The following is a 16,599-nucleotide window of genomic DNA, read 5'->3' on the forward strand; positions in this document are numbered from 1 at the left end:
CAGTACAGCATTCCCGGAGTTAGCACAGAGACCGTTGCATGCTACCTGCTTTGACTCCGCTTCCTGTCGGATCTGAGCTTTCCGCCCAGGCTCTTACTACATGTGAGGACGAGACACAGGAGTAATGTTACTTCCTGCTGTTCTCTCTCAGCGTGTGAGGACATTTTTTTTTTTTGCTCCTGGTGTCTTTTTTATTATATTGTTATTGTTTTTCTTTACAGATGACAGAATACGAAGGGCAATTGAATTCGGGAGCGCTGGCCATTTAGTGTCTAACAGTGTTTCCATGACTCACATGGTCCTTTCAAGCCTCAAATGTGTCTCACGTAACTATGCTAATTCCGTTAGCGCTCCGCGGCTACGGGCCCCTCTCGAACGGTGAGTCACCGTGGGAACAAATGGTGGCTCGTTAGGTGCAATAAATGCTTCAGAGGCCACATTATGCTGATGAAGGGCCCTCGTCCTCGTCTCTTTGTGTGAACGGCCGCGTGAGAGACGGCGATGATGAAGAGGCGGATCGGGGCTTCTCGCGCCGCCCTCATCATTTCCCAATCAGAGCAAATGACTTTGTTTGTTTGGCTCGGCTAGTGTGATAGTCCAGTCGGCCCGAGGGCTGCCGCTCTCCCTGTGGCTCTATTAGGAACCGTACGCTTTCGACGACGGGGCCGTTGCCTCGGGGACATGCACTGCAGCTGAGTGGAAGGCGCGTCCATTAGCCTAATGACCGATGTGTCACAGCTGCAGTGTCCCTCCTAGGTTTTGGTGGACCTTTTTGGCTTGCTCGCCAAATAAAAGCGACGTCCTTACAGGCCTGTAAATGTCGCCAGGCAAAGACAAAGAAACGCACCGTGTTTAAAATCGCGCAGTTAGGTTATGCGCCTATCGTGCACTCTGCCTAACCTAAACGCACACGTCTCTACTTGGAAAACATGGGATTCTCCAGTAATCAGATGGAAACAAATCGGTCGCTGGACAACCCTCTTTCTGTGCGAGCGTATCTGGCCACCTAGTGCTGAGTAGGAGCATTACATCTGACAACAATAACTAGGATTTTACTTGGTATAGACTTAAGACAAATGAAAAGGAAAAGTGATACCAACCTCGTGGCTGTCTCCGCTTGTTCTTTCCTTTAGTTGAAGCCGAAGAGCAGGACAGTAATGTAATAAATGAAAACGGACCATACTGAGTTACGTTATTCATCAAAAAGACTTTACACAACACAACACTAATGAAGTTCACAGTAATCAGTTCAGGTAGGAGTACTTTAGTGAGATCACGCATAAGAATGAACCACAAGCCATAGAATCCAAGTGCAAAGCAGATCAATACACAGTCCATGGGAAAGCAACCAGATATTATGGCAGACATGCGCGATGCAGGTTTCACCATGCACAGGAAGCCAAGACGCAAAGCACAAAGCGAAGGGGGATGTGAACTATCTAGACAGCGTGTGTGTGTGTTTGTGTTTATCTCTGTGTGTTTGGGGTGACATCTTAAAACTTCCAGGCTCAAGTCTGTGCTAAATTGACATTGAACTGACGGTGATATGGTTCCTTCAAAACGCTATAACCGCCAGGTCAGTAGACCATAACAGAGCAGTGGTCCCTGCACCTCAAGTCTGAATCATTCACATTCTACAGATTGAGGGCATGGAGGAACAAAGGCGAGCTAGATCACAGATAAGGAGAACCCCCCCCCCCCCACATCCTCAAAAAAAGTGTCTAACAGCGAATGAAAGTCAATTAGGAAGTAACAGAATTTAGCAGAAACTCACATGGTGTAATTTCACTAATCTTACTGATTAACCTTTACTTTTTGGCAATTTTTGACTAAGAATCCCTCTGAATGTAAGTCTTGGTTTATTCTTTACTTTCTGTAGCAAGAGCGTTGCCAAAGGTAGCTGACTGTCTAAATCCTGTGAGTCTGGACAATACGGCTCCTTCAAGTGGCTTTGAACTTAACTGAGTTCCAAGGATAAAACATTGGTAATTTTCTTTTGTTATTACAGGAAAGGGAGAATCAAATGTCTGGGAATAAAGAGTACCTATACAAGTATGTGTGTGTGTGTGTGTGTGTGTGTGTGTGTGTGTGTGTGTGTGTGTGTTACAGAGAGAAACAGATAGATCAAAAGTAAAAATTCTACAAAGGAAAAGAAGTGGATATGAGAAGTAGCCCCCAGTATCCACAGATCAAGATAAGGGAGGGAAGACGGTTGGAGCGGAGGAGTGTTGCGAGGCGCCGGGCGCAGGGTTGTACCTACTTCGTAGGACTGCAGGTATGCAACGCCTTCAAATGAGGCTTCCAGGTAGCAATGGAAACCGAGTTCTCATCAGCTGCATAACTACGCCAAACGCACTGCATGCCAAACACACACGTACACAGAACCAAGGAAAGGGACAAGGTACAGGAGGAAGGGAAAATGTATGAAAAGGAAGAAAGAAATAAAAAGGAAGACAAGGCAGTAGTGTAAAATAGGGAGGGACATAAAACAATAAACAAACAAACAAACAAAACAAAACAGAAAATAAAAAATGCAGATTAGTAAAGAACACGGTTAAGGGTTTTTTGGTCTGAGCAGGCATCCATACATGCCTGGGGACAGGTAGGGAAGTTTCATAGTGAAGCCAGGTGGCCTGAAGGTAAGGACGACTATCATCAGTGGAGTAGCAACGCCACGCTGCCTGATCAGAACAAGGGGGAGCTGAGAGACGTGGGGGTTATACTCCCGCATGCACCCCGTGTGGTCTCACACACACGCACGCACGCATATGTCCGCGCGCGCACACACACACACACACACACACACACAAACAGCCATATTCAAATAAATATTTGCACATAGGCACACACACATAAGTAGACGCAAACATACCCCCAAGGGAGACAATATATTCAAATAAACATTTGCACTTAGACACACGCACACACGCGCAAACACACACGCAGTTTTGGCTTTCCTGTAGCCATTGTATTTTCTTTCCAAAATTGGGACATTTACACACTGAAGTCAAAGACATACCGCAACAACAGTGAAATGGTGTGTAATATGGAGGTGCTAAACCCCAGGGAGGACGTGTGGGTCAGGATGGAGGGCAGATGCTCCTACCTGAATGAGGCAGGCCGCAGGGTTCCTCCTCTTCTCAAAGTGCTTCTGCCTGTGCTGCTCCTGGACCTTCAGCGCAAAGCCCGAGCCCAGGATGCCCTACGGGAGGCAAGCGGGTCAGGACATGGGTCTGGACCAATGCTCTTTTAGCACGGCGACCGAGAGCCGGGCAGTGCCGAGCGAGACTCACCGCGGGCAGGGCGAAGAACGAGATGCCCAGCAGCGAGAAGCCGGCAGAGAGCATGCGGCCCGTCCACGTGGTGGGTGTCTTGTCTCCATAGCCTATAGTGGTCAGGGTGATCTACACAAACATGGGAGGATGGACACACACCAGGCAGGTCAGTACTGACTATCTTGTAATCACAAATGCACATGATTTCCCTTCATATGAAAATAAGGACAGGAAATAGTTTAAGACATATTAAAAATTAGATGATAAAATACTTTTCATAATACCACTGGGCTTTATGATTTGTGGTATTTCAGCTAAAATTACATGAATATATATTTGTGTGTGAATGTGCCTACTGGTTAAACTTCTTATTTTTGTCATTCGTTCATGCATTTGTTCTCCTCCCCTTTTCTCTCTGTCTGTTCCCTTGCTCTTTTTGTCTGTCTGGGTCTCTGATGGTCCGTCTACAGGAACTGCTCACCGTGCCCCACCACAGCGCGTCCGCGTATGTGCTGAAGTCCTTATTGAAGTCCTTCTCCACGAGGTAGACCAGGAAGGACGAAAAGATGAGGACCAGGAACCCGATGTACCAGGCAGTGACCAGCTCCTACAAAACAGCAACAGCAAAACCTGTCAACCCTGGGCAGAGAAATGACTCCTACAGTCTTATTATCTATTCTCTTTAACCCCTTAGGAGCTGCTGGAGAATCCAGACTCTCATTCCTCACTCTCCGTCCAGTCTGGCAGTGGACGCCATGCTAGCACACAAGAAGGTCAACTGTCACATTGGAGGTCCATGCTATTCTGTCACAGGTACATACGCACGCTTACCTGGTAGTACCATTTCCCGCTGAAACACCACATGGTGCCGTGGTAGCTCAGTGGTTAAGGTACTTGACTTGTAAAGTCAACTCGGAAGGTTGCTGGTTCAAGCCCCACCACTGCCAAGCTGCCACTGTTGGGTCCCTGAGCAAGACCCTTAACCCTCAATTGCTCAAGTTGTACTCAGTCATAATTGTAAGTCACTTTGGATAAAAATGTCAGCTAAATGTAAAATGTCATTTGGAATGAGTGTCTGGACCCACCAGTGACCCACCATGTGTGAACCAGAGGTGGAAAACGTGCCCCACTTCATTGCAGCAAAAGCCTGTATGAATCCAAAATCACTCTCTAATTAGCACATGCTTTTGGGAGCCATTACTCTCCCGAGTAAGGCTGGTTAATAACAGCATATGATTGGCTGTGGCACCTGCCATTCTTCCAGATAATCTAACATGTGCCGTAAGCCTGGGCCTAAGAATGAACTGGGACATGATTCATCACATATGATGAATGGACATAATTTGCTGTATATTCTTCAGCTCCGGTACAATAACGTCTGGCTTGACATTTTTTCTTTTTTTTTTCCACCTTAGAATCAGATAAAAGTAAAAGACAGCATCGGAGCTTGAGAGATAGTTCACCGAGCACTTTGAGAGACACTGTGAGAGGCAGTTTTGACCTTTGGCTAGTTCGACAATTTCACCAACAATTTCTTGACCTGATTTACCTCTAAATGGCATGAATGTCTACAAGTAGATCATACAAATTGCTCAAACGTCTATCAAAGGACCCGGGAGCCTGAAATGCTACTGTACACTGCAATCACTCAGAATTTGTCTGGACTCCTTGACACAGTATTCCTGGACACTAAGCACTCTCTTTCACTCTACAGCCAGGGTGAGCAATATGGCCAGAGAACACTGTGCTGTAATCACAGATGAAATGCTATGGGTACATGATCAGTACAATGATACATCACAAGATGTTGAAGTGGCAAACAGATCATTAAGTGTAAATTTAGTTATCCAACCATTTCCCCTGGGTGCTTTTAGTGTTGGACAGGCGAGGCACTTCACACTGGTTAGAAACTACATATCCCACGTCACCATGAGTGTTAGCGATATTCACTATATAAGCTGCTTTTTAGCCACTGCACTCCTGCTCTCTGGGTGGCTGGTAGCTGGATGAGTACATGCTGAGAATGCCATACTGCACATATTTGTACTGCTTATATTTAATTTCATAACTTACTTTGCTGCTGTGTAAACTACAAATCCCAGCATTCCTTGCTCCATGCCGAAATCATATATCCCTGCTAAATCTATTGGGCATGAAACTAAATATCCCAGCACACTTTGCCGTGGACAAGTACCATTTTAGCAGTCCTTGCTGTGCAGTAACAACAGCTTGGTGCATATAATAAATAACTTACGTTGTGGTATGCATAGACTAACATACCTCAGTTTGTGTTGTTTTAGTTATGAATTACACATCCCAGCTTACCTTGCTGTGTGCATAAACTACAGATCCCAGCAGCTTCCACGTGCCTCCCCTGCGGTCCATGCGCACCATCCGCAGGATCTGCAGGAAACGCAGGCTTCGCAGTGCCGACGTTGCGAAGATGTTGCCTTGGCTACCGGCCGAAACCACGGCGATTGACGCAATCAGCACAATGATGTCTGATGTCGAAATTAACAGTGGGAGGGAGAAGGTAGAAAGAGGAGAGAAGAACAGGCATTAGGAAAAATGTGGGCTCGGGCGAGGAAAGGACGGAAGCAAAGCAGATTTCACAGTTAAGATGACTCAGGAGGCAGGTAAACATCTGGCAGCATTATGGGCTGTGCGCTGCGTCTCACTCCTGTAGAGCCCTAGTGTAATCGATTTGAAGTACAGCCTGACTGTGTAGTAACACCATTTAAAGAAAAAAGAAGAAGAAGAAACTTCAAGATACTTATATACTGAAATGATTTGCTGTCAGAGCAGAGAGTATAATTATTGTTGTCACATATGTGAGACACTCCGTTCCCGGAAGATCTACAATCTTCGCTAATCAACCAAGCTTACCCCCCTTTGTTCATCTTTGTGGAAGTACTAATGTTATCCACATGTCATCTGACGATTGTTTCCCCTATTCAAACTCTCTTGTTCTGCTTCCTCTTTGGAAAGTAGTGTTTACCCTGGCTAGCATACTGAGCGTTGTTTGTTGCCCTGGTTTCGACTCCTGTTTTACCCTTTGTGACCACTCTTTGCCTGCGATTGTTGTACCTCAGCCTTTTGCTTTCTAGTTTTGTAGAAAACTAGTTTTGTACTGCTGTTTCGGAACTGCAATTTTGTACCTCCGCCTCTGTTTATCAAAACCTTCCGTGCCTTGCATTTGAATCCTCTGCCTGTCGGTTGTGACAGAATACTTCACCAACTGTAGATCCAGCAGGTGCTGAGTCATGTCTGGACCAACAGGATGCTGCTCTTGCTAATCTGGAGAAGAGGCTTGTCCTGGCCCTTGCGTCCCTGGGGTAATCCTGGGTAATCCAGCTCCCTCACTGTCTGATGCATTGACAATGTGTTTTTCCTAGTTGATACATTCGGGAGCTGACAGAAACCGCCAGTATGAATAAATCTCCAGAGCGCCAGCTGCCTCTCCAATGCATCCAGCCCCAAATGACACTTTTCTTCCTGAATGGACAAACCCTAGGAGCAGGTCGCATTAGCCATTCTGCTGCTCTCACTCGAGATCCCATCATCCTGGGTCTCCAATTGTTAACCAAACACAACTGGTCAATCAACCGGTCATTTAGTATCTATGCTCATCAGGACTACCTGCACAGGGAGCCCTTTAAATCCTTACACTGACCTGCTCGCCAACAGACTTGCCCACCTCTCTCTATCCATGTGACTGTGCTGCAGGCCAAAGCCAAATCCTGTCCTCCGTCCACCCCATGGACACATCTCCAGGGCATGTGCGGTTTCATCGTCCTATCCACTTCCCCAGTTGCCGTAGAGAAAAAGACAGCTGGCTTTTTGATGACCTGATCTGTTCACAAAACTCAGGGGCCATCACCTTTGTGTCAAGATAGAAAAGTGTTAATTCCACTGAAGCACCATCTCCTTCCTTGGCTATACCCTTTCGCCTGGGGAGAACTCCATGAAGGGCAATGGGGTCACTTGTTGGCCCACATCCACCCTGATCAAAAATACAGCTCCAATTCTTCCTGAGCTTTGCCAATTTCTTCCATCGGTTTATCAGGGACTGCATCACTGTTGCAGCATCACCCAGTAACTTGTTGAAGCACCAACCTTAGTCACAGTAAGGACCCCTGCTACCTGTCAAGCTTTCCCAAAACTAAAAGTATGTGCAGCTTGCGTCTTTCCTAAAACATCCAGAACTGTTTGTGGCTGACTTCAACGCTTTACAGGTCAGGGTCAGAGCCGATCTCTCCCAGCGTCACTGGCAACCCAAAAAGTTACTCCCAGGCTCATTCTTTAGGAGGAAGCATATCCCTACCGAATGCAACTACGGCATGGGTAACAGACGTCCTTGCCCATACGATGGATCCTGCACAAAGAGATCCACAGCCAATGGAATGATGAAGGACGACTCCTCCACTGCCCGCTTGTGCCACCGAGTTATTGTTTATTAAATCCCAACAGGCTTTGCATGTGGATCCTGTGTCTGTCTGTCAAGACAATCATATTCATAATCATAATCGTAGACAATCCAATTCTCTGCCTTTGCAGTTCGTGCGGTTACAAGTTTATGAGCTTTCACCGTCTCACACTAAAATAAACTGCCCATAAATGCCACTTTTATGAGCTAAATGCCTCGATGATGAAGAATTAAAAAGATGAAAAAAAAAATACAGTAGGAAGAACAAAGTCTGTCTGCGATGTGAACATATTCAGAGGAATAGATGTTCTCTCCCATTATTTACTCTAAGGTTACCTAAAGGTGGTCCCCCACCTTGCAGTTTAGTGCCAAGTTTAGTCTAGCACACCTGATCCTGTTAGTCAAGACCTTCAGTAGCACATGAAGATTAGAGCTTAGGAGACTACAACACAACGCTGTAGCGCCTGAAAAAGTTCAGATCTGTGGTAGGTCATCCCTAGTCTAAAAAACAGAGACAGAGAGAGATAGGGAGAGGGAAAGAGATAAAGAGAGAGAGAGAGAGAGTGTGTGTGTGTAAGAGAGAGAGAGAACAAGAGGAAAAAGTTCACACAAAAAAACCACATCAACTAAAGCCACACCAAAAACCACACCAACCCTGAAATTACACAAACAGTGCCAAGCCTCAAGCTGAGGAATAAAATTAGCCCCCCCCCCCCCCCCAATTCTCCCTCCTCACGGTATCCTTCTCCTCAAAAGAACATCTCTCTGCTACGACAGTCTCATGTTCACTGCTGTAGTGAAACAGAAGTGCTGTATGTTGTAGTTGGCATGTTTCTCTCTCTGCTGGTTTGGCTCTTGGAATCATGTATCATAACCAAGCTGCCCGGCACAGCAGAACATGGACATATGGGCCCCAGTGAAAAGTCCACGATGCCTTAGAGAGACTCACTCAGACACACTGGGGTGGGGGCTATGATAGTAGACGCCGGGGGGGGGGGGGGGTGTTGTTGGGCTGGGAGACGGGACAGTGCTGCAGGATGTTTGTTTTTAGCAACAAAAAAAAAAGCGTTCGGCAGTAATGCAGTAAGAGTTTGTGGAGATATTTAAAACTGTAGTGAAGTACACATCCACTTATAAGGGACCTAGAAGTACACACACACACACACACACACAAACACCCCCACACACACACACACACACACACACACACAGACACACACACACACACACAGACACACACACACACACACACACACACACACACACACAGACACACACACACACACACACACACACACACAGACACACACACAGACACACACACACACACACACTCACAGACACACACACACACACACACAGACACACGCACACACACACACACACACACACACACACACACACACACACACACACACACACACACACACACAGGGTGATTCTATTTCTTGAAGCTGTAAAGCTGCTCTTCTAGACAAGAGTAAAGCAGCACACATCAGCATGTATGTTCTGTTGAGGCCTCATTCCGAATGCTTTGACGTTCATTCAGTTATGCTACCTAACAATATCCTCCACTGGGGCCCAGAAGCCTATGTACACTATTCAGTACAGTAAAGCCAGGCAAAACAAACACTCAGGCCAACTGGCAGCCTGAAAAGGAAAGAAGGAACACCTCGAACAATTGTGTGCACTGAACTTAAAGGAAAAATGACTCCTCAATGCCTTGGACATTGCTATTAAATGTTCATGACAGACTTCTATACCTGACATTTTGGGTTGAGTTGTTCTCATTCTTTTACTTTTCTTAGCATCCCGGAGGCATTAACATGACGATGGTACGTAACGAAGGCAGCAGAACGTGAAGGTGTGCGGTAGTTACTTTGTGCCAGAAGACGACGTGAGGAACATGAGAGCTAATTAAACAGGCAACAAACAGGATTACATTAAAGGTTACTGGCAACACCACCAACAAAGGAAAAGAGACGTACTGAGTTATAGTTTAGATAGTTAGCTGGGTAGCTAACTTTACTAGCAGCATAGATGAGTGGTGAGTATTTGCCTTTTAACACAAAGCTAGCTAGCAGAGTTGGTGACTGGCAATGTCTCATAATTGAGCTCAACATTGCTGTGTAGCTGCATTGCATTCTGGGACGCTCAGGGCCTAGTTTTTGTGGTTCAGTGTTTTTATGTTCAGTGGCCCACAACAGCTAACATTTTACTGAAACAGCATAAAATCGGCATTAAACAATACTAATATGAATATGAATATGGAAAATGCAAATTATTTATACATATCACAATAAAAACTGATTTAATGTGTTTCTTAATATTGATCATAAAGACCAATGGAGAAAACATGTCATAATTAAAGAAAACAAGTCATTATGAGTGATGTTGGGAATTCTGTTAAATTCCTTTAGGGTCTGTGGGAACTGAAACACAAATGACCCTCCAGAATAAGCAAGTCATTCTTACCAAAAAACTGGTTCCAGCTGCAAGTTATTCATGAGCTAGTTGGACTACTAATGGTCATAACCTATAATAGGCTTGAGAAACTATGAACCTTCATCAAAATGACTATTGATTACTGCAAGAGAAGAGTGAGGTCTGCAGAAGTAACTGAAGTACTGAGTGGATTGACGGTTATTTCCTCCCATAAGTCTATGTATCTTTTTTTATGATGTTCATTTAACTTGAAGGATAACTTCTAACTTATTATTGACAATAAAATAATCTTTAAATATTCTTACAGTGATGAGCTTGGCCTTAGACAAACCTCTTTTATAATGTCCATATATTCTTTAGTGCCTGACCCTATACATCACATTAGTGATACTACTGCTTTATACAGCACTCTGTTGAAACAGAGTATTAATATTAAACTGATCAATTTGTTTTTAGGTTATAATAATGTTTAAACCCTAGCACCACTCCACAGACAATTTGATCACACACACGCGCACACACACACACACACTCACACACACACACACACTCACACACACTCACACACACACACTCACACACACACACTCACACACACTCACACACACACACACTCACACACACACTCACACACACACACACACTCACACACTCACACACACACACACACACACACTCACACACTCACACACTCACACACACACACACTCACACACACTCACACACACTCACACACACACACACACTCACACACACACACACACACACACACACACACACACACACACACACACTCACACACACACACACACACACACACACACACACACACACACACACTCACACACACACACACACACACACACACTCACACACACACACACACACACACACACACACACACTCACACACTCACACACACACACACACACACACTCACACACACACACACACACACACACACTCACACACTCACACACACTCACACACACACACAACCCTAATGAGCTCTGTTTCAAACATGCATGGAGAAGCTAGCAGCAGTTCTGGGAAAGGCAGTGAATACTGAGGAGGTACAGGGCTCTCACCACAGCCAGGCTGCACAGTCTGCTCATCCAGACAGCCACGAAATTGTCCAGCCAAAGCTGTCTCCACTAGCTCATGGTTATCAAATTATACCGCATAGCAGAAAAATTGCTTTCACATTCAAATTCAACATCTTGAATGAAAAATGGGAAATGCCTTTAGCTTGTTAACTAGTTCTGCTCCAGGGAAACACCAGTTTTAATATGAGTCAAGTGATTTAGTACACAAGTATGTAAAGTATGTAAAACACAATTCCAAACATGTCTAAATCTATTCCTTGGGACCCTGGTCTGGGTCTGATTTCTGTGCAATGGTTTTGTTCAGATGTTTTGTGCAATCCGCCCTTCATCAGCTCAGGTGTGTTGTCAATAGGAAAATAGAAACTGCATGGTTGTTGACTTGGACTTCCAGTCTATACATGTACAAGCAGACAGGGAGGCCGTACGCCATGAGTTGAAGTCCATGACATGGAACTGGAACTGGGATCTGATGATTGAATGGTACCACAGGCTGCCAAACAGGAGTGTCGGGTGTAGGGAGTAGGACAGGCAGAAACGCAGAAGGTCAGACTGGGATCACGCAGCGAACTGAGCTCAGAGAGCCCACGGGGTGAAACATGACTACCATAAACCATGCAGGTTCTTCCAGGGCAACCTAAAAGAGCCTGGATCTCATGCAGTCTGTGTGGGGGTGTGTTCAGTACATTGTTCATGGTTGTTATGCTGTTTCCTATTAATCTTTGTATGCGTCTGTTGTTGTATTAGTACAAAATTTTCTTTCGCCCCTGGAAAATGTCAAAAAAATAAAGATAAAAACTCTGAATAGTTTGCCTTTGAAAATCTATGAAAACCTTGTCAGAATTATAGCTTTGCGCACAATCAGTCTCTCTCTCCTTCAGAAGAGAAGGTCTGGTCTGGGTCTGATCTGGTCTTGGTCTCAGCTGGCTTTTCAAACCTCAGTGACAACAGGATCAAATATAGCAGTCTGATCCGGGTCTTTGATATGAGATAATGAGATCATATTCGAGTCTAATGAGATCATATTTGGGTCTGGTCTGAAATTGGTCACTTGTGATGCGATCCTATGTAGATTTATATGGGTCTTATTAGTGTCTAGGCAGATGGGATTGTTTAAAACTCAACAGAAAGACACCAGGTTCATGTCATTTCACAATAGGGAAACTGTTTCTGGATCAGCATTTAGAGATAGAGGAGATTAGAAAGAAACTGTCTTATCAATACCACTTCAAGAAAAAGACAGATTTTTTAAAAAATTCATGTAATTTCAATTTTTATACCAGACCCTCCTGTTACTTAAGGGTTGAAGAGGTAGCTGTTAGGAGGCAGCTGTCAGAGAGGGTCTGATCTGGATCTTATCTGAGTCTGACATGGGCCTGATCTATACAAGTCCACCACCAAAAGATCTATAAAAAAAATCTAAAAATCCAGGTGTGTTAAGACAGCACAGGCGCATGCTCACCTATGACACAAAATGGCTTCTGAGCAAAGCGCAGTCGACCCTGCCATCCTCGGTACCGGCAACAGCAACCTGCGGACCAGATCCGGACGATGTACTCCAGCCCGAACACCATGATCATCACGAACTCCTGCGGGACGACAGACAGAATGCGCCGGGTGGAGACATGTGTGGTTGAAATATTAGTGTGCAGGAAAAGTGCATCACTATATTCTTAATATTTCAATCTGCCCATACAGTAGCGTGACACAGAAAGGTATCTGCTTGCATAATAACACTGTCGATGGAACTTGTGTAAGAAGCCACTTCTAAAGAGCAAAAAAAAAAAGAATATGAGTGTCATGACGACACTGTTCAACTATAATTGTTTCCTGCAAAATTGACCTGTTTATTACGTATTTCTGCACGCTGAATCCAAAGATTTATCTATCACCCATGGTTTATATTTTTGTTCCAAACACTCATCATGTCAGGAACTATGGAAACTATGTCCTATGGACACACGATACTAAGGAAAGTGAATCCCCTCTATGTTGGCAGACTACCAACGGACTCTGAAGAGGGCTGGTTTTGAGGCCAAATATAGGCAAAAATAATTCCGTGCACATTTTACAAGTTTGTATATATTTTAAATGTAATAGCAGCCTTATTTATTTAAAAACAGATTTCAATAAAGTGTAAAATGTATTTTAAGGTCCACCTATTTTTGTTTGTGAGACCAAACATTAAAATTTTGTTGCCTAGTGTGACATGAACAGGTTGATCTGAACAGTAAGTCTTTCTAAACAGGAAAATTCTAAGCAGGAAGTATTTCTTAATGGGGACTTGTGGGGGCCCACGGCCTCTCGTGTTTTTACATTAGGAAGTCCTCCTGTCTCACAGGGAGAGTGCAGGTTTTCAGACACAGGCACCCAGTAATGGGATTATGGTGCTCGCCTGTGCACCCAGATTTCATTAGCGGAGCTGCGGCGGCACATGGCAGAACACAAATGCATTTAGGATTATGAGATTTGCAGTCGGGGTAATTCTGGCACGTGCCACTCCCCGTGACCCTCTGCCTGTGCTTCATTTGAACTGATCCGGTTCAAACCGATCACTAACATTGGCTTAACGGTTTCACTTGTCGTTCGGCATTCGGCTTGGCTTCTGGACTGCCGGCAGATTGTAACGCGGTATTGATAAAGGATCGGTTAAGCTTGTGGAGTAAGACAACGAGAGAAGATGACAATAAAGCATTTGTCCTCCACTGTAGTGCAGTGACATAAAAAGAAAGTTCAAAGCTCCATTCATATGGCGAGAAGCTGGTTGGGTGTGAGCTGTGTTGTCAATCAAATCAGGTGCTTTGGACTGCCTCCACAGGCAAGCCATTAGGCATCGGGTCTGCCAGGAATACGCAGTAACTGAACAGCCCTCAAAGGGAAAGACCCTTTGATCTTCACTTTCGGTGGCACCTGCAACCAGCCTTCATCATTGCTTTAGTGCAGTAGCCGTGGAGATGATGTTGTTATAGCCCATCACGGCTTTCTATATGCTCCCCTACTCATTAAATAAAGAATAAACAAATTTAAAAAATAGATTATTTCAGTTGTAATATGAACAGGCATGTAGGGCTTTAACTTTTGCTAAAGGTCAGATACTTATCACTTCAGTGAGTCTAAATGAGCTTCTAAAAGGTGAAACAGGGTTTAGTATGTCATAACCAGAGCTTCTGCTTCTGGTGTGAAGGTACTTGATAATTAGAGGTGAACATTTTGTTTCTGCCTTACCAGTATGAAGAGGGAGCGGGATGCCATTTCTTGATGGTCTGGAATGGTGGAGAACACGGAGAGCACCAAGCAGCCCAACACCAGTATAAACCTGTCCAATCACACAGAAGAAGGCGTGAACGACAGCACAAACCCGTCCAATCACACAGAAGAAGGCGTGAACGACAGCACAAACCCGTCCAATCACACAGAAGAAGGCGTGAACGACAGCACAAACCCGTCCAATCACACAGAAGAAGGCGTGAACGACAGCACAAACCCGCCCAATCACACAGAAGAAGGCGTGAACGACAGCACAAACCCGCCCAATCACACAGAAGAAGGCGTGAACGACAGCACAAACCCGTCCAATCACACAGAAGAAGGCGTGAACGACAGCACAAACCCGTCCAATCACACAGAAGAAGGCGTGAACGACAGCACAAACCCGCCCAATCACACAGAAGAAGGCGTGAACGACAGCACAAACCCGCCCAATCACACAGAAGAAGGCGTGAACGACAGCACAAACCCATCCAATCACACAGAAGAAGGCTTGAACGACAGCACAAACCCATCCAATCAGATAGAAGTAAGCATAAAGTATAAGGATATAAGGAAGAGGTACAGTTAGTCTCCATTTAAATGTGTGGCATTTTTATTACTTTAATGGTAATGAAGAATCTAATCAACCAATGAATGTGGCAAAGAACAAGATTCTAAAATAATTTAATTAACTGAAGAACAAAGAAAAACATGTCAGGCAGAAAAAAAAGCAACGCAATTATAGCCTCAGCTTGAAAAATGTGTTTTGGGTTTACAAGAAAATGAATGAATGAATGAAACATTCAACCAATAAAACAAACAAGATAAATGAAGTTTCCTTCAGTACAGTCTCAGATAATGGCTGCGTTTGGGCTGAGTGCCAAATGACTTATTTATTTCACCATACCTCAATTTCCTGACATGATTAACATTCAGCAACTCCTCTTGACAAACTCAGCACCACAAATTGTACTTTGGATCAGAAATAGATACACACCACATGCTCGTGTAAAACACTTCAACAACTCAACACCACAATCTTCATATTTCCTCCAATTAATATGAAATATGGAAGGAAACTACTGTTTTGGGGTGCGGAGCACCTAAAACATGAGGTTGGAGATTTGAATTGCTGACCCAGGTAAAGGGGGTCCCCTGGGAGTGATCTACTCCGAACTCTACTCCGACACTTAAGCCTAAAAATCCCTCTACACCTCAGCTCTCCCTCTCTCTCTCATTCTTTCATTCTAATCCTCCTCTCCATTGTCCTAATCATTTGCACTTTTCACAAGAATCCTCCCCTCCGTACCACCCCATCCTGGTATGCTATCATTTTGTTGTGATTTCACTAAAAGCACCAGGACAATGTGGGCCAGTATGGTGGTTGTGATTGTTGACGTTACACATGCAACTCACACTACATACCGACACAAGTCAGTTCTTCCCAGTCCACAGTCCACTTTTTTTTAAAAATGAGGAGGAAGTTGAAATGATGACAGACAGGTAAAAATACACTCACATTTGGCATACGTTCTTATCCAGAGTGGCTTACATATATTACTCAATATGACAGTTAGTATACATGTACTCTTGGGACTCAATCCCATGACCCTCGTGTTTCTAGCATCCTGCCCCAAAGGTGAGCTATGGGAGTACACAAATCCCCGAGTAGGACAGTGAAGCAGCTCCACCTGCGTATTATCCATCAACTAATCACCCACCATGTCTTTGTACTCAGGTGCCACTTCCTGCCCTGATGGGAAACCCTGAGTAGCACGACCTTTGAAGGCGGGAGAGGACCTCTTCACCTTTAAACCGTGGCCTGCAGTAAACAGGCAGAACATCCACTCCCCCATACATACGCACTGAGTAGCTGCTGCTCTGCATAATCAGATTGATTTGTTTTGATCCTGAATGCCAAGGACGAGTGAGCAACATCCATATCTGCTCTCTCCCTCCTTCTGTCTCTCCCTCTCTTACATCTCTCTCTCCCTCTCTTACATCTCTCTCTCCCTCACTTACCATCTCTCTCTCCCCCTCTTATTCACCTCTTTTCAAAAGCATATTTTTGCAATCTCCTTTTTGTTGTTATACATTACAC

General features: G+C 44.6%; 1 protein-coding gene across 4 annotated transcripts in view; it reads right to left on the reverse strand.

The window, feature by feature from the left end:
- The window catches only part of kcnq5b (potassium voltage-gated channel, KQT-like subfamily, member 5b), an 82,758-nt gene that overhangs the window by 10,806 nt on the left and 55,353 nt on the right, over positions 1-16,599 (reverse strand). Inside the window, exons 2-10 of one of the 4 annotated variants that reach the window (XM_081701022.1) lie at positions 14,475-14,565; positions 12,712-12,838; positions 5,601-5,776; positions 3,757-3,882; positions 3,294-3,404; positions 3,107-3,202; positions 2,261-2,355; positions 1,101-1,127; positions 46-96 (exon numbers count right to left, since the gene is read on the reverse strand). In XM_081701022.1, the coding sequence (XP_081557148.1) occupies positions 46-96; positions 1,101-1,127; positions 2,261-2,355; positions 3,107-3,202; positions 3,294-3,404; positions 3,757-3,882; positions 5,601-5,776; positions 12,712-12,838; positions 14,475-14,565 (900 nt within the window). Of the gene's footprint in view, positions 1-45; positions 97-1,100; positions 1,128-2,260; positions 2,356-2,592; positions 2,682-3,106; positions 3,203-3,293; positions 3,405-3,756; positions 3,883-5,600; positions 5,777-12,711; positions 12,839-14,474; positions 14,566-16,599 lie in introns of all 4 variants that reach the window. The other 3 variants (XM_035534756.2, XM_081701023.1, XM_035534757.2) reach the window with 3 other exon arrangements.

The sequence above is a fragment of the Electrophorus electricus genome, chromosome 18 (genome assembly GCF_041902795.1).
Source record: "Electrophorus electricus isolate QZ-2024a chromosome 18, ASM4190279v1, whole genome shotgun sequence".
Taxonomy (NCBI): domain Eukaryota; kingdom Metazoa; phylum Chordata; class Actinopteri; order Gymnotiformes; family Gymnotidae; genus Electrophorus; species Electrophorus electricus.